This window comes from Triturus cristatus, chromosome 1_2 (genome assembly GCF_964204655.1).
Source record: "Triturus cristatus chromosome 1_2, aTriCri1.1, whole genome shotgun sequence".
In the NCBI taxonomy this organism is placed as follows: Eukaryota; Metazoa; Chordata; class Amphibia; order Caudata; family Salamandridae; genus Triturus; species Triturus cristatus.
This window is the reverse complement of record NC_140580.1, coordinates 940,381,385-940,405,321: the sequence shown is the minus strand read 5'-3', so window position 1 is coordinate 940,405,321 and position 23,937 is coordinate 940,381,385. Positions and strand designations below refer to the sequence as shown.

At 45.3% G+C, this 23,937-nt stretch overlaps 1 protein-coding gene across 1 annotated transcript in view; it reads right to left on the bottom strand.

The window, feature by feature from the left end:
- Positions 1 to 1,080: 1,080 nt before the first annotated feature.
- The window catches only part of LOC146868384 (F-box only protein 44-like), a 69,150-nt gene continuing 46,293 nt past the window's right edge, over positions 1,081 to 23,937 (bottom strand). The window contains exon 5 of the mRNA XM_085609898.1: positions 1,081 to 2,486. Within this exon, the coding sequence (XP_085466024.1) occupies positions 2,253 to 2,486 (234 nt within the window). The 3' untranslated portion in view covers positions 1,081 to 2,252. The remainder of the gene's footprint in view (positions 2,487 to 23,937) is intronic.

The window sequence follows — 23,937 nt, the reverse complement described above, 5'->3', positions numbered from 1 at the left end:
AAAACTTAAGGCTAATGGAAAAATAATACACAACACAAGAATCAATTACAGAAGCAGTAAAACCAGTGACTCGAAAAACGCTAAGGAGGTCAAGTGGGCACACTAAAATTAATACTGGAGCAGCATGTGAGCAGGGGCTGCCGGCGCGAACCCAGGAGGCTGAAGGAGGGCTCTGGATGCGGCACTTTGCACGCAGAGCTGCTGGGGAGAGTGCTGGCCTGGACCGAGGTCTAGTTAGTCACACCATCTGATCTATGTCTGGAGCAATGCTCCTGTTTGGATGAATTAATCTGTGCAGCCATTGTGGCGTGACATAAGCACTGTGTACACACATAACGTATCAACTTCAAACGTGTATTATGGGTCACCCTTATTAATCAGATTTTTTTAATTACATGTTATAAATGTAGCATATGAAAATACATTATAAAAACGACATAAATAAACGCTGGAAATATAAAACAAAAAAAATAAACATCTAATAGCAATTTTTACCTACAAACATACATGAATGTAAATTCACTACAAATGTCAGGGGTAGTGGAAATGACATCACACCCCACCTTTGATCCAATGGCATCATATGATTTTTGACACTGAATCCTGTCAAGAACTGATATCACACGTCATTGATCATAAATCCATTACCATAATTGATACTGAGATATTAAGAACCCCTAATGCACTAATATAACATAACAGTTACTAACACAGAAAAATATCAATTTTCTATACCACATGTATATTAAATAGGGAGCTAACATTTTAGGAATATTGCACATTTCTCTACTTGACTGGATGAAAAAGTATGTGTTTGGTTGAAGAAGAAATAGTGGGAACCCAAATTATACTACAAGCAGTCAGGATTTACTGGTCCCTCTAGTGTAGACTCCTAATAGCCCAAGAACGTAATGTAATGGAATATTACAGAGAGAGACGCATACAACATAGTGGTTTGTCCACTTGCAGTAGTTAATGTAGACCATATCTTGAATGTAAATTATGTTATTAACTTTACTTATTCCTTATCACAATCAAACATTCTTGTTATGACAACTTGTAAGGTATTGTCACCCATACCAAGCACAAAGGTGAAGTTTTTATTCAAACACATCTTACATGATTTTTACAGTAATCATAAATCCGAAAAATATTGTTTGAATTGTATGTCATTTTAAATTTTATCAGGAGTGTTGTGCACTGCTGAACGTATTTGCTTAACTTAACCAAATATTTAATGTTCTAGGTCGCAGTGGGAGCCGCAGAAAGCAAGCAGTGCTCATCAGGACACTGATCACCTTCTGTTCTTGGCATTGCCTTTGCAATCACTGAAGCAAGGGGTCGCAAAAGCAGTGGCAGGGGTTGCAAGGGGCAAACATGTGCAACCCCTAGTGACCCCCCAAATGACGTCCATGCAAACATATTGGCTGCCACTTAATTACACCATCCAGATCTTGTTCCCAGATATGGTGCTACTGCAAATAGACTAGTAATTTAAAACAACCCTACTGCATCTGGGAAGTGACTTTGGCTAGATCTGGGAATTTGTAATAGGTCACAGTTATAAAGATTGATACTTCTGCATACACTTTGATTTTTCAGTCCACTTTGTCTCTTTTGGTAGCAGGCACCTTTGAAGTCTCTTTCTTCTCATTAAACCAATATGAAAAATGTTGATGGCGGTGGTGGGATCCAGTGAAGTGTTAAAAGCAGAGTGAATTGACTCAGTTGTGGTATGACATAGAAGCCTGGGATTTGGGGGATCATAGAAGGTGTGGTGTGGGACAGTGGAAGGTGAGGAGGAAGGTGAGGAGGCATGCGGTTCAAGCTAGGCAGTTGGGAATGGACTGTGATTATCTCTGTAAGATAGAGTTATGGATTGTTATTACTCATGAGGCGATAGTGCATTTCTGAGAAACAGCATTGCACGGGTTAAGGATATTTCAGACTGAGATCTGAATTCTGAGCAGGTTAAAATGCAAGTGACAAGATAATTCCAGTCTTGATCATAATAAGGAATGCCTGTCAAAATTGTTTAAGAACATTCCAGAGGGTAACTTAGTCTCTAGAGCATCAACTTCTTAATATTTGTCACCAACATAAATTGGCTGAGATATGTCTGTTTTAATAGTTTATACTCCTAATCTCTCTTTCTCCACCCACTATCTGCCTCATTGGGAAAAATAGGGGTCCATGCATGAACTACACGACTGGAACAATGATGCTTGCACTCAAAAGCTCCATGTCATGACTTAATACTTAAAGAAGCGGTGTGCTTTGCCATTCTTTGTCAGACAGTATACGGTAGGAATACTTTTCTGGCTCTTCTTGTCACTGTCCGTTTGCCTCCACCGGGGCTCAATCACCAGGCTGCTGCATGTCACTCGCACTCCATACCATCCTTTCCAGTACCTGGAGTCTTTTCCACCATGCTGGAATTTGATGTATCGCACACCAGGACCATAGCTTTGGAATGTGTGGGACATCTGCAAATTAAGCAGTAGGAAATTATCAGGTGAGAACGGGTTGAAGAAGTAAAACAAGGACTCTGATATACGTATTGAACTGGATTACTTAAATCTGCTTCTGATGTTCATTGAACCTGCATGGTCTGGGGCCCTTGAATGTTGTAGGTGGGCTCTTATAGACGAGAGAATTAAGGCAATAGGAAAGGATGAACACAAAAAGTGGATTAACCTTCGATTGCTTAAAGTAAGTGCTCAACAAATCCAGATTTTCAGGATCATGACCGACTATCTAATTATTTAATATATAGATTAATCGCGAGCAAATATATTTCAGCTGGATAGTCTGGAAAACAACTAACTTGGCGACAGCAAGCTTAGAACAACACTAGATGCCTCATAATTAGGAGAAACAACAGAAATATACATTTAACAGGACATCAGATTTGATTGTCCTAAAGTATTGTGGGCTGAAAAACAAAACATGTTGATATTTTTTTAAATTCAAATGAATGACTAGGTTTAGTTATTTACAGCCATTACAAATACAAAAGATATAAAAGTTAAAAACTGCAACTGTGCAATGATTTGTGGAGGCCGCCGTGGCACATCTGAATCAACACAGTAAATAACAGAAGATATATGTTAAAGGAAAGGACTGACATGATTAGTCATGTTTTGTTTAATGTAAGGACCTGAAGGCACTGGAACGAAGACGGAGCTAATGCTGATCACTTTGTTGGTTGTATATTTTCACTTTCATATGTTTTGTATTTGTAATGCTTTCAAATGACCACACCATAAACCTATTAATTAAAGTATCTTTATTGGTGAGGATCCACAAACAGCGCTGGGCACATGGAACATGCTTTTCTTCTGAAATGTTGGCCCTTCTATTAGTCAATGTATGCATGTAAATGTGCACTTACTTATTTAAATATCTTTAAAAGGAGCATATAACCTTTCAATGACCTTTTTTTAACAAATTTCCCCCAACATAGTTCTTTGCTCCCCGAAACAGAAATAGATCAGTTAACTTGTCTGTTAACACCTTCCTTTAGCTGAAAAACAAGTGGAGATTGTGCATGAGCAAACTCGGAGACCAATTGTTGGGCCCAAGGTCTTTCATTCAAAGGTTTCCTCTGATGAGGAGAGGGTTGAAACTTACAGAATAGCAAGCAAAGGAGCTGCAGATATTTCAGTCTGAAGGTCACTGGGCCCTGGTCTCTGTCAAGAACCTCTAACATCGGATTTTTAATTCAAGCTCTTGAATTTTTTAACAATAATTGCACTCCATCGCACATTATGATGGTGGACGACCAAAAGGCGTTTGACCTGGTTAATTGGGACGCACTCTTTTACGGTCTGGGCAAGTTTGGTGTCCCTTTCCAGGTTATAGAAATGCTGAGGAACATCTATCAGGGGGCCTAGGCCCAGGTGGTAATAAATGCAAACCAAGTAGGGATAGTAAATATCAATCGCGGGACCAGACAAGGGTGTCCGCTGTCCCCTCTAATGTTCACATTCTTTATTGAGCCCCTGGCTACAAAAATCTGCGACAACTGGGAAATCAGAGCGCTGATACCGGTTATAGTGAAAATAAAGTTGTTCACGGATGACATTATTCTATATTTAAGTCCTGAGAGTCTGAATCTAGACCGGGTATTGACAGAATTCAATCAATTTGAACTGATTGGGGTCTATAAAATAAATGTTAAAAAAACGGAGATTTTAACTTTAAATACTGACTGTGATTTTCTTCCCTCACATTTTAAACCTCAGGCTTTAAAATTGGAACCAATACGCCATTTGGGGATATTTGTTTGCAATCATTATGAGCAGGTATTTAGGGGGCGTGGCTTAGCCAGCAATGGAGCTGGACGAGTTGCTGTGAGGCTCCGTCCTTGGCTACCTTCTCTGGCCTCTTTAATCCGCATGTAAATGAGTTGGAGGGGTCGTTGTCAGGAGGAAACACTCCGGAGGCAGCATCAACGCTCCGGTGCACTGATAAGTGGATAACTGCCGGAGGAAATCGAGGCAGACCCTCCGGTCCGCATATTCGCCACCAGTGACCTCGGGACATCAGGCGCAGTGAGGTACGCAGGGCTGGGGATTGACTCCTCCCCCTAGGCCCTGTCGACCGCTGCGGCCCGTCTCACTCCCTCGATGGTTCCGGACAGTGGGCGACTGGACATTGGACCGATGGGCACTGGGAGGCGACTCCAATGCGAAGCTGCGTGGAGAGGGGGGCCGCGACCTGCAGGCAAGTCTGGCATGGTGTCCTATTGCCGAGGGGAAGGATCAGGAGGTGCTGAGCCCTGAAGCCCATCTGGAACTGATGACCGCCCTGCCCCTGAGATTGTGCAGCTTAGTTGTAGTCCCTAATCATGGCCACTCTGCCCTAATCGTGCCTGCAAAGAGGATCCCCTACAAGACTATGAGATAATATATACGATCCGCTCTCATTGGCGTCTATGGCCTGCAGCGCGGCGATCTGAACACCCTGCTGAGTACCACTTGAGCAGCAGGGGCTGGGCCTGTTGAGGAGGACTGAGATTTATTTTGTGGGAGCTAAGGAGCGCGAAGCTGCTTGGAGCGGTCTGGGGTGAGTTGTTCTGGTGACGCCCCATTACCGTGTGCCCTGAATCGACTGCTCTGCCCCCGCGTGCTCATCTTCCCAGAGTTCTCCTATTTATGAAGCAGTGGCCAGATAACAGACTATGTATTAAAGCCTAGTGAATCTGATATGCCCTACATCTTCTGATTGCAGCACTGGACTCAGGGGTGACGGAACCCGTCTACTTAATTCTACATTGCGGCACTTGCACCGTAAGCTGCGGACAGGACTGGTGTGGTGCGACTGTCCTACCAGATTGATTTAAGGCTCTGGCTGCTACAAGCAGAAGGTGCGGAACCCGGAGATCGCTTCTGAGCCACCAGTGAAATACGACGCCTGACCTGGCACTCACTGACTACTGACCCATGTCATGTGGGGGTCGCACGGCGGAAGTTGGCACTGGGGGTGCGGCGCCTCCTCACCCCCAGACCCGGGCGCAGGCAGACAAGATGGCAGGGGCGGAGACGGCAGACCCTATGGTGAGCAAACTCGACGCAGTGCTGGCTGCGGTCGAGAAACTGGGGGAGACAATGAATCATATCCGCACATCTCTACAGGGCAAAATAGATAAAGTGGCACTTGATATTATGCTGCTGCATGCAGACCATCGGAAGCTTGCGGACCGCACTGCTGCCACTGAAGGAGACATCGCAGAGGTTGCGCCGCGAGTATCCACCGCTGAGAAGAATATCCAGGACCTGCTGAATCGAGTGAAATTCCTGGAAGACAGGGCGGAGGATGCCGAAGGCCGGGCCCGCCGCAACAATGTCCGCGTCGTAGGCCTACCGGAGGGAGCGGAAGGGAGAAATGCTGTGAGCTACGCGGATGACTGGATTCGCTCGCTGTTGCCAGGAGAGGCCCTGTCTCCACATTTCGTTGTTGAAAGAGCACACAGGGTACCTGCCGAGCCCCCGCCCCCAGGCTCGAACCCGAGGCCGTTCCTCATCCGCTTATTAAATTACAGAGACGGCTGCAAGAAATTCAGGTGGACAATCATAAAGTTATGTTTTTCCCGGACTACACTTTCCAAGTCCAGAAGCAGAGACACTCTTACCTAGCAGTGAAGAGGCGCTTACGACAATGTGAATTTAAGTATTCTCTGCTGTTCCCAGCTAAACTGAGGGTTGTCGCAAATGGCAAGACCCATTTCTTCACTACCCCGGAAAGCGCAGGGGAATGGTTGGACTCTTATGCCTCATCCCCAGCTAGATGTCAGGAGATGCTGCCTGAGACTACCCTACGACGACGCCGTAGAAGGCGAAGGAAGTCGCAGTCTTTGACCCCACAGACATCAGGCTAAACACCGGGAATTGATACTGAATGGACAACTTGAGGCAGTTCAAGCAGTGGCAAATATCAGTGGATCGCCGGAGGAAGAATCTAATTCAAACTCTGATCATCTGGGACTGCACAGTGACGAGGAACTTTCGGATCATCTTCCTATCTCTCAAGGCTCCTGTGTGTTGCCGCATGTCACCCCGCAGACTTCTGACAATACTGCCTGAATATGCGTTTGCCAGCTATTTGCCTTTCCTTTCCTTTGTGGCTTAAACAATACACAACCTCCTTGGCCACGCAAGTATAATGGACTCTCTTCGCTATTTTTGAAATGTAATGTTTATGTTTAACGCTCAGGCTGGTGTCGTTCCTGTAGGGCAGGTTTCAGGCAAGCAAATGTGCCCAATTTGGTAACTTCCCCCATTATTCATTTTTTAAAAGTATGGGAATTACATGAATAATGCGCTGGCACTGGCTCTGTCCCATAAGTGTCTGGTCAGGGATAGGTCTAGCCACCCATGGTGATTCTCTCCTGCTCTCCAATTAGTTTTTAGATTGCTGCGCGCAATAGTCTCCCCCCAGACGCTGGTTGTGTGTCATTGCATTCTTGGTTTGGGCACTTGCTTGTTGCAAAATTGCTCTCATGGTATTTTCAATTGTTTATTGTTTAATTGTTTTTTCTGCCATCATTCTTCGACAAAGGTTATTCCTATTATTCTGGGGCCCATAACCTTCATGTCCACTTGGACCGCTTCATGGTGTCAACTGATCTCTTGCCATGCATTCCCGACTCCATTTACATGGGGCGTACACACTCAGATCACAACCCACACACCATGGAGCTGCAATGGGAGGTAGAGTTGCCGCCGATCCCGATCTGGCATCTCCAACCGGATGTTCTCCTGGATGCGCCCTTCCGAGACTTACTGGCTACCACTGTAGCGCAATATTTCGAAGAAAATGCGGGCACTGCCACATCACCTTTGATAGAGTAGGACACCCTTAAAGTGGTAGTGAGGGGACACTGTTTGGGAACGCAGGTGGGTATGCGAGTGCAGCTAGAAAAAGAGCATACAGTTTTAGAGCAGAGACTGTCCGCTAGCGAACAGGTGGATGCGGACGGTATTTGGGGACAGCTGGGCCGCCTCAAGGACAAACAAGCGCAATTGCTAGAGCGATTGCGATGTCTTAACTATGCGGCACACTCGGCGAGGACTCATGATGCGTTTGTAGCCCATTACCAAGATCCATATAAATTGTGTGTGCAGGTTACGCCCCTGACATTGCAGATGTACTTGGCGGACCTAGATCTGCCGCGGCTCACGCGCGCCCAAAGCGAGGAACTAAGTGCCCCTCTTCTCCCTGAGGAAATCCGAGAAAGTATCTTTTCGCTATCTAATGAGAAGACGCCAGGGCCTGATGGTCTACAGACCGAATTTTATAAGGCATATCCACATATCCTAGTGCCGCAGTTGTTAAAAGTGTACGAGACTGCGCTCGATGAATCTACTCTAACTGCCACGCAGAATGAGGCCCTGTTGGTTTCCCTCCTCAAACCTGATAAAAATCCCGACCTTCTGGGCTCCTACCATCCACTTGTGCTCCTCAATACAGATTATAAGATTTTTTAATCGATCCTGGCCAGGCGTCTTTCACCCCTAATGAAAACACTGATACATCCCGACCAGAACGGTTTTGTTCCCGCACGCTGCACTTCTCTTAATATACGCAGGCTGTTCAGAGTACAACAGTATGCAACACATAGGTGGCCCGATCAGGCTGCCTAGTATTAGACTTGGAAAAAGCCTTTGATTCCTTGGAATGGCCCTATCTGGCATCTGTGTTAGGGAAATACGATCTAGGAGACAGCTACTTAAACATGGTCCGTCTGTTGTATCAGCGACCCACTGTTCGAGTCCGAACTGGTAGGCTAGTTTCGGACTGCATTGGAGTGAGACGAGGGACACGCCAGCGCTGTCCGCTGTCTCCGTTATTGTTCTCTCTAGCTATGGAACCTTTGGCAATGTTGCTCTGGAAAGATGGTGAGGAGTAAGGGATAAGACTGGGAGATGGACAACATACTGTCTCCCTGTATGCTGATGATCTGCTTTTATACCTACGAGATGTTACAGCAATACCGACGTCCATAGCGGATATTCTCGCAACGTTTGAGGAGAAATCGGGGCTCCGGGTTAACTGGGCCAAATCGGGGATGTACTCGTTCTGCGCTGACACAGTTGAGGAGAATGTGTCTCTAAATGGCACACCTCTTATGTGGTATCCCACCACTTTCAGATATCTTGGCATCTTCATATATCGATTGCCTGATGACTTATTAGAGGGCAATTTGGTGAGAGCAATCTCTGCCATACGAGCTCAAATGCACTTCTGGAAATTGATTCTGCTGAATGTAATGAGCCGCGTAACCTTGTTAAAAATGATTGTGCTCCCCAAACTGTTGTATTATTTCTCAAATCTCCCACTTTATATTCCACCTAAGACTTTCAGAGACCTGGAACGACTATTCCGGGAGTTGATATGGAACAAGGGGAGGCCGCGAGTTGCTCTGTGGAAAATGTATGCTCCTATTAGTCAGGGTGGGCTAGCTGTCCCTAATATGGAACTGTATTATTTAGCAGCCCAGCTTCAATGGGCGACGAAATGGTTAGTCGGCAGGTGTCTGGAAGACACAGCGTCTACACACCCACCCTGGACCCACTCTCAAATCTGCCATCTGTTTCATCCCATCGCCAAATTTCCGCGACCACCACAGTTGCACTTGGGATTAGCTCATAGGTGTTATAAAAGGAGCTTATATCTTACTCGCACGGCACTCCCATACGCCCCGATTTTGCCATTGATGGGAACGCCGAGGGGTACGCTAGGCACATCCAAAGCAGTTCTGGTGGCATGGCGTGCGGCGGAACTAGACACTTTAGGCGATTTGTATAGGGACGGCGCATTGATACCGTTTGAAACACTAGTTGCAGATGCTGAATTACCAGCAGGTCAATTCCTTTTACATACTTCCATTCTGAAGGCTCTGTCGGCTGCCTGGGGGAATTTGTCCACTGAGCCAACAACACACCTCTTGATACAATATTTGCATGTCATGGGTGCGGGATCGCATGTGGTACACTGGCTGGTGGGTGCGCTACTTGCACATACCCTGAAACCGATGCAAAGTCTCCGAGTAAGATGGGAGACAGATAGAGGCCGTTCCTGGACCAATAAGGAATGGGACATTATATTAGTGGGCGCAAAGCATATACCAAGGAACTCTAGGTTTAAGCTAATAATAACATACATCATACAGAGGGCATACCTCTCGCCAGACATGATAAATAGATATTTTCACATCTTTACATCTGTATGTCCACGCTGCCAACATCCCGCTGCTGACCTGCTTCATATGCTGTGGAATTGTGCGTCCCTTCAACATTATTGGCAGGAGGTGGTCACACTATCAGCTTCATGCACGGGCACATGGTTACCATTGTCATGGGAAGTATGCGTCCTAGGGCTCTATACTAGGTCAAAAAAGAATAAGGTCACCTCCAGGTACCGTGAATTAGGTCTCGTTACGGCAAAGCGCTTAATAACCAAGAGCTGGAAAAATGCCAACCCTCCAGAGACACGCAGTTGGAGACATTCACTTACAATATGGGCGCAGCAGAGAGCACAGCGCTGCATAGAGAGGAGACAGCGGGACTCCGCAAGTTTCCCATTGCGCAAAGCTGGGACGCCTTACTCACCGCCCTGCGGACAGGTCACACAGCAGAAGCAAACAATACTCAAGCTGCCGACCTGAGTCTGGTGCACTGATTCCTCACCACTTAGTTAAGGGCTGCAGTAGCACCTCAACGCGCACAGTAGAACACATCACTGCACCCTTGGATCGTTATAGGCAATTGCCTATACCCCCCTCTTGCTTTCGGATATAGAGAATCTCCCCGCTTGTTGGCAACTGAGCCTTAATATGAGCAATGGCCCGCTCTTTGGCCGGGTATGCTGTCCTCATGACACTGCACTGAAGTTACAGCTTACTACCTATTGTTTTGTTCGAACTTTATAGATGGCATGTTATTTTTTCTTCTTCTTTTATATCATAGGTTTTAGTTTGGTTGCAGTGTATTTAAACATGTCTGATTAGTACATTCCTATCATCATGTAAAACGCACATCCCTCTCTCGAAGTGCATGATTGACCAGGTCTGACTGGCACGTTATTTTCTTTTTAATATGTGAGTTTCATAACAATAAGTTCCTGCCATAACAGTCCAGTCTGGAAATGTCATTAATAATAATTGTAATGTGTAATATCTGATATAGCAAAAACAAAAAAAAAATATATGTGCAAGGACGCGGAGCGACCTCAGGACACAAACTCGCAAGAGTCACGAATATGTGATTGAGAATGGCACACTAATGTCACTTTTATGTTGCTGCACTGGAAAATTTTCTTTTATATATGTGTTTTATATTTTTGCTTGAGGGAATACTAACCGACGTGGTAGTATGCACTGTGCACTGTGCACTGGGTTTCTAGGGAACCCTTTCAATTATTTAACATTTCAATCAAACACAGGTTGTACTAAACCCAGAATTTAAAACCAATTGTTAGTGCGTAATTTCATTATTTCTTATATTTGGTTGTACATCATAGTTATAACAAAAAGTTGTTTCTTAGTGATTGTCACATTGAACATTGCACAATTTCATAAATCAAAATATATATCATTACATCATGAACATCACATGTAACAAAAATACACAACGTGGTTGGAGACAAGCCCGATGCATTTCGGGACTGGGGCGTCCCTTCTTCAGGGGAAACCTGTAGACAAGAACATCTATATTAACATAACAGGTAAGTTTACTGGTTGATTTGTCGAGACTGCATGAGGGTGCCATTACATCAAATGATTCAACAGTGCGGAATCATGCATAGAAAAAAACTGGTGTTTGATATGTTTCAACAAAGTCTCCCAAAGGTGGTGAGTAAATGAGAAAAAAATGTATGAACAGGCCACAAAGCCAGCTGAAAGATTGGTTGGCATAACATGAATTTTATCTGTGAGGTCTAATAGTGGGCGGAAGAACGACAATACATATCGAAAAGCTGTGGTGACAAGAAGAAACAAGAGAAGAGACCCTGACTAAACCATATGTGTAAAAATGCGGATGGGGAACGGAAAATATACCTACTCGATGTGCAAATGAAGGGAGTACCACGGCAGTACTATGGGAATGAGAAAAAGAAAGATAGAAATTAAAATAGAGAAGATGGACTAGAGACGGTACAGCGGGAAAGTGCATGCCGATATAGGTTACCTGGTGTGGTGTAATGACGAACAAAAATAGAGTGCGAAGAGCGAGTATCCAGATCGGTGACAATTATAAGTACAACAGCTAAATAACCAACAATGGTAAGTGAACCATCGGCAAAAAGCGCGGTGGAACAGAAGTCAAACAGTGTGAAAAAACACTCACCCAGACGTAGAAAACATTTATGCCCAGTAATGAGAATTCAGGAAGGACTAAAGATGTTCAAATGGCGATATCTGAAATATGAAAAACCAGAATGTAAAACGGGGCAACGTCAGGGAGCAATATCGGGAAGGAAAGTTCTGGAGAAAGTGCTAACCTGGTGATTTCTGAGATACGACCCGACGGAAAACCGGAACATAAACTGCTAGCTGGAACATACGGAAAACGTGTGCTATCTCTGTACTAATGCACGCGTAGAAAATGAAAGAGGACTGAGTAGAGAAAACCGGAAGGGGCCATCGCCCAAAACAAACTGACCCTCACGCATCTTTGTATGGTAGAAAGGCCACTTTATTTAGAACAGGTAAACTCTCAAATAACTCAGCGATTTATTTATTTATTTTATAATTTAGAATACTGAGCCAAAACCATTTCTAACATCACATTTCCCCATTTCAAAACTTTGAACCAAACTTCCAACTTCTCTGTGTTACCTTTACCTTGTCATTATTTTCTTCCGCTATTTCCTACCCGTCTTCCTGGGATGCCGGGTAAGACCGCTCCTGCCTCACCCACCCCAAACCTTGCATATACTAAATGAACGTTGCCCAAGAGCAACCTGTCTAATAGTGGCTTTTTTATTTATTTATTTATTTTTATTATTATTTATTTATTTATTTTTTAGGGTTGGGAGGGTGGGACTTCAATTTTTCCTCTCCCCCACGCTCGCGCTTCCCTACACTACCGCACCTGACTGAAAACTAACGCGCGCGCGCCTCTCCCTGCGCTGCTAGCGCAGCCCGTTCCATTCGGGCGAAAAGCCCCAGGGGGAGACTGTTTCTCCGCTCCCCCTGGGGCCCCCTCGCCCAAAACAAACTGACCCTCACGCATCTTTGTATAGTAGAAAGGCCACTTTATTTAGAACAGGGAAACTCTCAAATAATTCAGCGATTTATTTATTTATTTTATAATTTAGAATACTGAGCCAAAACCATTTCTAACATCACATTTCCCCATTTCAAAACTTTGAACCAAACTTCCAACTTCTCTGTGTTACCTTTACCTTGTCATTATTTTCTTCCCCTATTTCCTACCCGTCTTCCTGGGATGCCGGGTAAGACCACTCCTGCCTCACCCACCCCAAACCTTGCCACCCAGGAAAACCGAAGCGTTTTCCTGTCCCCACCAATTATTACTGCCGTAACCTCCCTTCAGCGATCTTTGCTGTTGCACCAAAGGTCAACAGCCAATTCCATTGACAAAGAATCCCTGATTTCCAAAATGTAATATGCCAGGCCTAACTCTGACAAATGAACCCCATCTGCTCTGAGTAACTGTCTTTCTTTACTAGTTATGTTTCCATGTGACAGATACCTGATACCCATTCCCGCACAATAGTTTTTCATTTCCTTATTCAGCTTTTTGCGTGCTCTATCCATTGGCACCTGGTCTCTCGCCTGCCTCCACTGCTGCCAATAAACAAATTCAGTCCACACAACTGTCGTTCCTAACCAGTTGTCTTTGATCACTGCTAGATCCAATTTCATGTTTTTTAAAAGCGTAAGACCTGAAAGCGATACGAGATCGTTCTCTCCTAGATGTATTAACAGCAAGTTTGGCGGTCGTCTATCATACATCAATCTTCTGAGAGTTGGGAACAGTTCCTCCCACTTCATGCCGCCTTTTCCTTGCCAAAGTAACTCATGTCCTGCACTTGGGAGGCCGAGGCTGCGACCATAAATCTGTCTTTCGGCGAAGAGGCCTGCCCATTTGACAAAAGAATGTCCGATGATCCATACGTGGCGTTTCCCAGACAAAGTGCGGATATCACCTAATATAAAATAGAAAAAATTAGCACGCCTTACCAACATTTACTAAAAACTACTTGCGTACATAACGTGTACAACACCTAGATTTCCACCTGCCTATTCTCTGAATGGCATCCCACCCTAACCCCAACTTTGCAACGTCCGTCGCTGCTCCAATTCTGAATGAATGAGTTGCATACTCTGAAGGTGATTCTCCCACTAACAGCAAAACCTTCCGCAGCACCCCCAACAACTGCGTACTGGTAACGTGGTGGCCTGACTTATGGACGAAAACATAAGCTGTTGTGGTGTTAATGGATTTGTCCTGAAACCCCTCCCACTCTAAAACTGGGCAACACTCCACCAACCCACTTTTATTCAGAAAAACCCACACACCCCTCCCCAATTGGTCAGTTTTTGAACTTCTTAACCAAATCCGAAGCCTCTGCTGTTCGCAAATTACTTCGTCATAGCGTATGCCTCCATTCCCTCTGCCTCCCAATATTTCTGACACGCGAAACGCTCCGAAGAAAAGCCAAATCATTGCCAGCCTGAACAAGGCTGTCTCATGGGAGCTATAACAACAATGTGTTAACTATTGCACCAATCTCTGCAGCAGCTGAAAGGAAATGGGGGCTCTAGGCAGCCCCCTCATTACCCTCCCCTTGTTCAAACCTTTCAACATTCTTCGCACCAAAATGCCATCAACTGGGTCACAGCCCCAAAGTAACTGTCCATAAAAGGATACCCCAGCCAATTTGCCCGCTATGGTGTTAGATGACAAACCCTGTTTCGCCAGCCATAGAACAAAGTGTAATATAATGTAATTAAACGGTTGTTTCTTCCACCCTTCGCTGTTACATTGTACGTAACTTGTAAATTGTAACCACGCTTGTCTGTAAGCTTTCCTTGTGGAGTCCGCTACTGAGTTTTCCACGAGCCTTTCAATTGTCAGTTCCCCAACGCCCAGATGTTGTCTGACAGAAGGGTTTTGCTGTCGTCCGCCCCTGGCGCCAGTTCGCGAAAAAGCTGCCAATTAAAATGTGAAAGGGCGTCAGCAATGGAGTTATTTACCCCTGGTATGTGTTTGGCTCTGAACATAATATTCCATTGTAAACTCAACAACATAAACTCCCGTAACAAACGTAGCACTCTCACATCTTTGGCTTTTTGGTGATTGAGTAAGTTCACCACAGACATATTATCAATATTGAACAGTACAGATCTGTTTTGCAGCTCTTTGCCCCATGTGACCAGCGCTACCAAAACCGGAATAAAATTCTAAAAAGGCAATGCTGCGCCCTTGTGTCATCCAGTGCGCTGACCACTGCTCCGAACACCACCGACCGTCCCAAAAGATACCAAAACCTTTGGAACCAGCCGCGTCCGAATATATCTGTACTTGCCAGATGAAACGGTCCTCAATGAATTGTAACGGCACTCCATGGAAATTTTCTAAGAAAACTAACCATATTCTCAGATCTTCTTTTACCATTTTGGATATGCGGACTCTATGATGAGGCCGCTGTGCTCCTGAAAGCGCCATGCCTAAGGCCCGGCAAAACGTCCTACCTGCCCTTACTACTCTGCAAGCAAACGACAAATAGCCCAGTAGGCGCTGTACCTGCCTAAGCTCCAGTTTTGATTTTTGTAATGTTTCTTCAACACAATCTCGAATTTCGCGCACTTTCCCCGCTGGCAGCCTGGCTATTTGTGCTACCGTGTCTATTTCAATGCCAAGAAATGTTAAACAGGTCTGTGGCCCTACTGTTTTTTCAGGCGCCAATGGCACTCCCAGCTCTTCCATCAATTTACAAAAAACGTCCAAAGCTGTCTGGCACTGCCTAGTACCTGCCTGCCCCATGAAGAGAAAATCGTCCAAATAGTGACAGGACGCTCCTTGTTGGTAATTCTGCGAAAAAACCCAGTGCAGGAAAGTGCTAAATCGCTTAAAGAGGGCGCAAGACACCGCACACCCCATGAGTAACACTTTGTCAACATAATAGTGCCCTTCAAAATACATTCCCAACAATTCAAAATCAGTTGGATGAATCGGGAGGAGCCTAAACGCCGACTTGATGTCACATTTAGCGAGTTGCGCGCTCCCACCTAGAAAATTCACCTGCTTCAGAGCCTCGTCAACTGATGTGTAAGACACTGCCGTGTCTGCTGGGGCAATAAAATCATTAATAGAATGGCCCTCCGGCCAAGACAGGTGCTGGATCATTCGAAATTCCCCAGCCGCTTTTTTAGGGATGACCCCGATTGGTGAAATGATCAAATTCGGCAAGGGACACTTTGCAAACTACTCTGCCCAATCACACTTCTTCGGACAGCTTAGCTCGAACTATGTGGGGGAAATCCGTTGCGGATTTCAAATTGTCTGCCCACCTACTTTCTCTGGGCCCTTGATAACTAATCTTGAAACCCCAAAACAATGTGCTAGCCGCTGTCTTATCGTGATATGCCTCCAGCCATGGTAACATCGCCTCCAACTTAATTGGCGTAGCCGCCTTTTGGCATAAATTGTAATGGTGCCCCCCTACCCCTGGCCCCCCATCCCTGCTTGGGCCCTCTCTGCCCACCAGCTGCGTTAATTGTGGTGAAGCACTGAGTAATTGCATGTCGCCCCCCACATTGGGAACATTCGTGTCGAAAGCGACACGCCTGTCTGGTGCATGATCCCCTATTAAAATTCCAGCAGGCTCCAATCCCGGCCGCCTGCCCCCGCCCTGCGACACCCGCCCCTGATAGAGCGGGATGTGGCATAAAGGGCTTATATGTAACTGGCAGACCGCTGGCAGTATGTGTAGTCGCCACTGGATGAGCTGAAGCCATCCATTGGAGCCACAATTCTGCATCTACTTCCCCCCATGGTTTATCTGTCGCCATGCTCATTCTGGCCCTAAATTCCTCCTCATAATTGAGCCAGCAGTAACCCCCAAACTGCAACTGAGCTTTTCGTACTATATCCATATATTTAAAAATGGACACTGCTCTCTCAGGGTATTTTTCTGTATATATGCTGGCAAAGATGAGAAAAGCAGACGTCCAGTTTTCCACATTACGTGGAACCCTTGGCCGCCTTGCCAGTTCCCATTCTTCTTCCTTGGAACCTTCTTTCGCCTGGACCTCCCTGTGCAATAATTTAAAGATGTCGACCAACTCATGGTCCCAAATTTTTTGTTTTGTTTTCAACGATAAATGTGTGCCCAGGGGCATCGCTAAACCCATGTAAGGTAGACGTTTAGATACTTTGCCCGCTACCTGCGTCGCATCCCCATCCGTCCTGTGCACCCTCGTACTCCCTACCTTGTCCTTGTTTTGTTCGCCGACTGAGGCCTCTTCCCCCCCAACCATACCCGTGAGTACCTTTGGCTGGCTCGAGCCGCTGTGTATATCCCTCACCTGAGGTAAATTAACATGTGTAACCGGAGGGGCCCACACCTCCCACCATGATGTCGCACCTCTCGGAAGATGTTCAGCTCTGTCCCTCATGTCCACTGGCACACTCGCTCGACGTCTTTTCATCTGTGACTCTTGCACTGGCAGGTCCGCACGTGACTTCTGTAAGGTAGAAACAGAGGCAGTTGACCCCTTCCCTCCCTCCTTTACCCCTTTTTTTTCTCTGAGTTGCTGCCTGACAGCACTGTCCTCCTCTCTAACTTCCTCCCAAATCACCTCTTCGTCCCCACCCTCCTCTGCCAACCCTAGATTTTGTCTACTACTGCTAGGCAGGGCTCCATCTCCAACCCCTCCATCAAAAATGCGCCAATCTTTTACGCAACTCTGCCCTTTAGCTCTGTGTCCTTTTGAAAAATCCACGCTGAAGTTGTCTTGCTGAGGCACTAACTCGCTAGCCACCGCTACCTGTGATGCTTGTCGAGACCGCTGCTCGCTTTGAGCTACCGTCCGCCTAGAAACAGCTGATGACCGCTGGGCGCTCTTCCCACCGGTAAGCTGCACCGCAACTGGTACTCTTGTCAATGGTGCTTTTTTAGCAGTCTCCTTCTCCTGCGCCGCACCTCTTTGTCCTGAGTGTGGCACCCACACCCACTGCCCTTCAGTATAACCTGTCTCTGATAACACACCTTGCGCTATTTGACCAGGTGGTAACATAGGCTCAGGAAAAATACTTTCTTCCATGTCGGGCTCTGTCCTGTGAGGGGGCCAAATATCACCCTGCCATGAACTCACGCCCAGCTGATCTACACCATATACACCCCCTTTCTGCTCATCACTGGACTCACTAACGGACTCTACCATTTGCACTACACTAACCACACCCTCTTCCGCTATACCAAAACCTTTGTCCCTCGCTTGCTGGCACTTTTTCCCTGTGCTACCAGTACCCCCACCAGGCCTTTGCTTATTTCTTTTTTGCGCTGGCCGCAAAATGCCCACTACCTCTTCTGTGTCCCTGTCGCTCCCTGTGTCTGATAAATAGTCCACCAACGGAAAACCTTGTTCCCCCTTATTGTGCAAAATCATACTAAGGGGTTCCGCCATATCACTAAACTGTTGGTCTTTTGCTCCCGCCTTCGCAACGCTACCCTGCCTCTCCCAGCCTATGAGGCATGGTGCCGCACCCCTCCCGTCACCCCTCCTGCCCCTCACCTTACTTCTTCTGGGAATGAGCCCCCTAAACAAACCCACTGGGACCCCCCTCGGATAAACCTCCTGTCCAACTGTGGCACTTCCTAAAACTCCCTGAGGCATTGCTACCACCGGGCGCTGTGCAAGGCGTTTTGCCATACCTCTGTCCTCCATGCCATGTGCCCCTCCACTCTTGAGGCGCGTGGCTCTTCTTGTTCTCCCATTCTGCTGAGGCAAGCAGGCCGCTACTGCCCTCTGCACTCCGCTTGCAGCCCGACGCCTCATTGTCCGTCCTCTTGGCGCAGACGTAGCCCTCGCCTCAGCTGACAGCAGGTCTTCTCTCCCTGCCTTCCTCAATAATTCCACAGCTGCCTTTACTTGCTCGTCGTCCTCCATGTCTCTCCTGCTCCTCGCCGTCAAAAAACGGTCGTTTTCACTTCAGGGAAGCTTCGTTTTCTTTCTAGCACTTCAATTTTTCCTCTCCCCCACGCTCGCGCTTCCCTACACTACCGCACCTGACTGAAAACTAACGCGCTTTTTTTTGCAAAAACTCTCAGCGTTAGTGGTTGATCCTCACTTCACTTTTTTACTTTGTACTATCGATGTGACTGCTTTGTACACATCCATACCACATGCAGCAGGCCTAGAAGCTGTTGAATGGGCTCTTCTCCAGTTACAGACCATATCTATGGACAAAGTTTTCATTCTACAACTACTCAAATTTTGTCTCCATAACAGCTACTTTGAATGGCAACAACACTTCTACATTCAACTGACAGGTACTTCCATGGGTTTTTCGGGGGCCCCCTCGTACGCCAATATTTACATATCTCAATATGAACACGACAACATCATGTCTCATCCGATCTGGTGGCAAAAAATCTCTCTACACTGCCGGTATATTGATGACAGTTTTCTACTTTGGAATGATACAGAACAGTCCCTCATCGCCATGATCAACACTCTTAATGAAATAAATCCGCATATCCGGTTGACTTACAATATACAACAGGAAACAATACATTTCTTGGATGTTCAGATACACAAATCTCTCTGCAACCAGTTTGTCACAGCAGTTTATAACAAACCAACAGATCGGAATAGCACTTTGGCTTATAACAGTTTTCACCTGAGGAGCTTGCTCAAAAACTTGCCCTATTCTCAATTCATAAAAATCCGAAGAATTTGTTCAGATCCTGATGTGAGCGTTCATGAGCTCCACGAGTATAAACAACGTTTTCACGCTCGCGGCTACCCAGAACTTATCCTTCAAGAATGTATGAATAAGGCCCTTTCTAAGCAACGCAATGAACTACTTCAAAAACAACCACGCCAGGACGATAAAAAGTTTGTATTTGTGTCTAAATTTTCCACATTGTCACAATCCATTAAGAATATCATCATTAATCGATGGGAATTATTACAGAATGAAGATGATTTAAATGGCTTATTTGCGTCAAAACCTCTCTTTGCGTATACTAAAGGGAAAAATATACGTACTCTGTTAGATTCTCCTCAAATAATCACAAACCATGATCAATTTCGTGGTACCAATAAATGCAGTAATTGCGTCCATTGCAACAATGTCATCGTGGGTAACATCTTAACTCACCCTCTGTCTTGCAAAAAAATTCGGCTTACACAGACGAGTGATTGCAACACCTCCAATGTAGTCTACTGCATAAAATGTCCATGTGGGAGAGCCTACGTGGGCAAAACTGAACGCAAACTTAAAATCCGCATCACGGAGCATAAAAGTAAAATTAGAACAGCAAGCACCACATCGAGTATAGCTACTCATTGGCACAAGGCTAAACACACCATCTCTCAACTGAGATTCCAAATTATTGAACAAGTGCGCACTCAACCAGGCATGGACACTAATCGCATTTTACTCCAAAGAGAACTTTTTTGGATTAAAACATTAGGTACGATGATCCCTGTTGGCCTTAATGACCAGTTCGACATGAGTTGTTTTCTATAAATTACCTTGATGCATATTGCCCTTCAATTAGAGTCGGTCAAAAGATAAAGTTATGCACTGATGGTGGAGGTTGCATGCAACTCACTTAACCATTTATTATTAAATATTTTCTCATGTCTCAACTCACATTTTTTCTCTGGCCACTTTAGTGCATTACACTAAGTATCTTTTGGTAATTTACATGTTCTGTATATTTCCTACATTTATCCCATCTTTTACCGATTCGTTTCATCCACTTTAAGATGGCTCCCTCTGGTTTTTGCAACCCATTCCTCCTTTATTTTTATGCGCCTATCAGTACAGTGACATCCGTCCACGTTTTATTTCACATTTTCCCTTCTGTAGTTACTCTTTATTCCTTCGATTCACATTCAAGTATTTCTCCGGCTATTTACATGTTACACACATTTTTTACTCTCATTTCCTCATTTACTGATCCGTTTTAACCACTCTAAGATGGCCCCTTCCGGTTTTCTCTACCGAGGGCTTTTTCATTCTCTACGCGTGCATTAGTACAGAGACAGCACACGTTTTCCACATGTTCCAGCTAGCAGTTTATATTCCGGTTTTCCGTCGGGTCGTATCTCAGAAATCACCAGGTTAGCACTTTCTCCAGAACTTTCCTTCCAGATATTGCTCCCTGACGTTGCCCCGTTTTACATTCTGGTTTTTCATATTTCAGATATCGCCATTTGAACATCTTTAGTCCTTCCTGAATTCTCATTACTGGGCATAAGTGTTTTCTACGTCTGGGTGAGTGTTTTTTCACACTGTTTGACTTCTGTTCCACCACGCTTTTTGCCGATGGTTCACTTACCATTGTTGGTTCTTTTGCAGTTGTACTTATAATTGTCACCGATCTGGATACTCGCTCTTCGCACTCTATTTTTGTTCGTCATTACACCACACCAGGTAACCTATATCGGCATGCACTTTCCCGCTGTACCGTCTCTAGTCCATCTTCTCTATTTTAATTTCTGTCTTTCTTTTGCTCATTCCCATAGTACTGCCGTGGTACTCCCTTCATTTGCACATCGTGTAGGTATATTTTCCGTTCCCCATCCGCATTTTTACACATATGGTTTAGTCGGGGTCTCTTCTCTTGTTTCTTCTTGTCACCACAGCTTTTCGATATGTATTGTCGTTCTTCCGCCAACTATTAGACCTCACAGATAACATTCATGTTATGCCAACCAATCTTTCAGCTGGCTTTGTGGCCTGTTCATAAGTTTTTTTTCTCATTTACTCACCACCTTTGGGAGACTTTGTTGAAACATATCAAACACCAGTTTTTTTCTATGCATGATTCCGCACTGTTGAATCATTTCATGTAATGGCACCCTCATGCAGTCTCGACAAATCAACTAGTAAACTTACCTGTTATGTTAACATAGATGTTCTTGTCTACAGGTTTTCCCTGAAGAAGGGACGCCCCAGTCCCGAAATGCATCGGGCTTGTCTCCAACCACGTTGTGTATTTTTGTTACATGTGATGTTCATGATGTAATGATATATATTTTGATTTATGAAATTGTGCAATGTCCAATGTGATAATCACTAAGAAACAACTTTTTGTTATAACTATGATGTACAACCAAATATAAGAAATTATGAATTTACGCACTAACAATTGGTTTTAAATTCTGGGTTTAGTATAACCTGTGTTTGATTGAAATGTTAAATAATTGAAAGGGTTCCCTGGAAACCCAGTGCACAGTGCGCAGTGCATACTTCCACGTCGGTTAGTATTCCCTCATTTTGATACTGTGACACTCTCATAGACAAGCACTGCTGCACCGTTTTTTCAAAATATACCTTCAGGCTTACTCATCACAATAGGTGTGCGCTTTCCCCATTCCTAAAACGTTATATTTTTGCATCTCATATTTGAGCATTCTGTATAAAGTCGTGACGATATTCATGTTCAACACAGAAAATACCAATAAAGATATTTTAAAAAAATTTGGAGCAGGTATTTAAATTAAACTATCTAGCAATGCGGGGTAAGATTAAAGTATTGCTGCATAACTGGTCACTGGTACCTTTCAACTTAATAGGCTGTGTAGCCCTCATTAAAATGCATACTCCCTCTACTTGTGTTTCTTTTTATAAATGTACCTTTAAAAATGAACACTAACTACTTTAAAGAGCTAGAATCTATGTTTAGAGAGTTTGTCTTGAGCAAAAAGGCTTCCAGGGTCAAGCTAGCGACACTACAACTAGATATCAATCAGGGTGGGTTGGCATTGCCGAAAATTCGATCTTATTATGAGGCAGCAATTTTAGATCTTACAGCTCGTTTGCTGGAACTAAATGTATTATTAGATAACTTTTTTTTAGACAAAATGGTACAGGAATCTGGTTTGCAAATTCTGATATTTCTAAAAACATCTAAACTGCCAAAGAGGACTAGATACTTGACTCTGCAGGACTATGCCTCTAGACTACAATCCTTTTTTAAGCAAGCCGGCTCTTCCGGATTTCACTATTTAAAGTCAGGGGAATGCAAAAATGTGGGTCTCCAAATCCAATCCAGTCACCTCAAAAACTGGAAAGACTGTGGTTTAGAAGAGCTGGGCACTTGTTTACGAAAAATAAAATAATTACCTGGCAAGAGGTTCAGAATAGATGAGGTGGACGGAACAAGCTCTGCTTTTTTGAGTATTTACAGATTATACATTTTTTAAACAGATATAATCTTTCGTCTAGTGGCGCCCCGACCAAGAAGTTGACCGCTCTATTTCGAGCCAAACTAAGAAGGGTGGGCAACTGTTACTCTCAGCTGTGTAAACAAAATTAATCTCCTCTGGTTGAGAAATCTTTAGAAAGAGTAACCCGGGAAACCAATTGCACTCTGTCAAGTCAGGAGCGGCAGTCTATATCCCAGTTAGGGAGTAAGGCTTTATGAGCTGCCAATTTTAAAAGGATGGTCTTTTTGTCTCGGTGGATGGCATACTATACTCCTAAAATACTTAACAAAAAATATCCTGAGCCAATGCGGCTTCATCCCGCACCGCAACACCGCTCTTAACTTGCGGCGTCTGCACGGGGTCCTCGCCAGGGCGGAGCTCCTCACCGAGCCGGCCGTGCTGGTCTCTTTGGATGCCACGATGGCATTTGACACTATTGAGTGGCCATTCCTCTGGGCCGTCTTGGATAAATTCGGCTTTGGGGAGGGATTTATTGGCTGGGTGAGGCTCCTTTACACGGGACCCATGGCTCAAGTGGTGGTGAATGGGCGGGTCTCTCGGCCCTTTGCCCTCGGCAGGGGCACGAGGCAGGGGTGCCCGTTGTCCCCGTTGCTTTTTGCTCTCGCCCTGGAGCCACTCGCTGCCTGGCTCCGTTGGGAGCCCTCGCTTAGAGGGATCCGGTGGGGCCCGGGCTTTGAAGATCGGGTCTCGCTGTATGCGGACGACATTCTCCTGTACCTCACCTCACCGCGGCAGTCACTCAACGTCCTCTTTGACGTTCTGACCTCCTTTGGGAACAATTCGGGTCTCACGATCAATTGGTCTAAATCCTGCGTTTATCCCATCGCTGGTGGTCCTCCTCTCCTGCCGCCTCGGCTCCCGATTCAAATATCTCTGAGCGGCTTTAAGTACCTGGGGATATACGTTTCGCTGGACCCGGTGGCTCGCTACGAGCAGAATCTTCTGTGTCCACTTCGGCGGCTGCGGGAGGACACGGCCCGGTGGTGCAG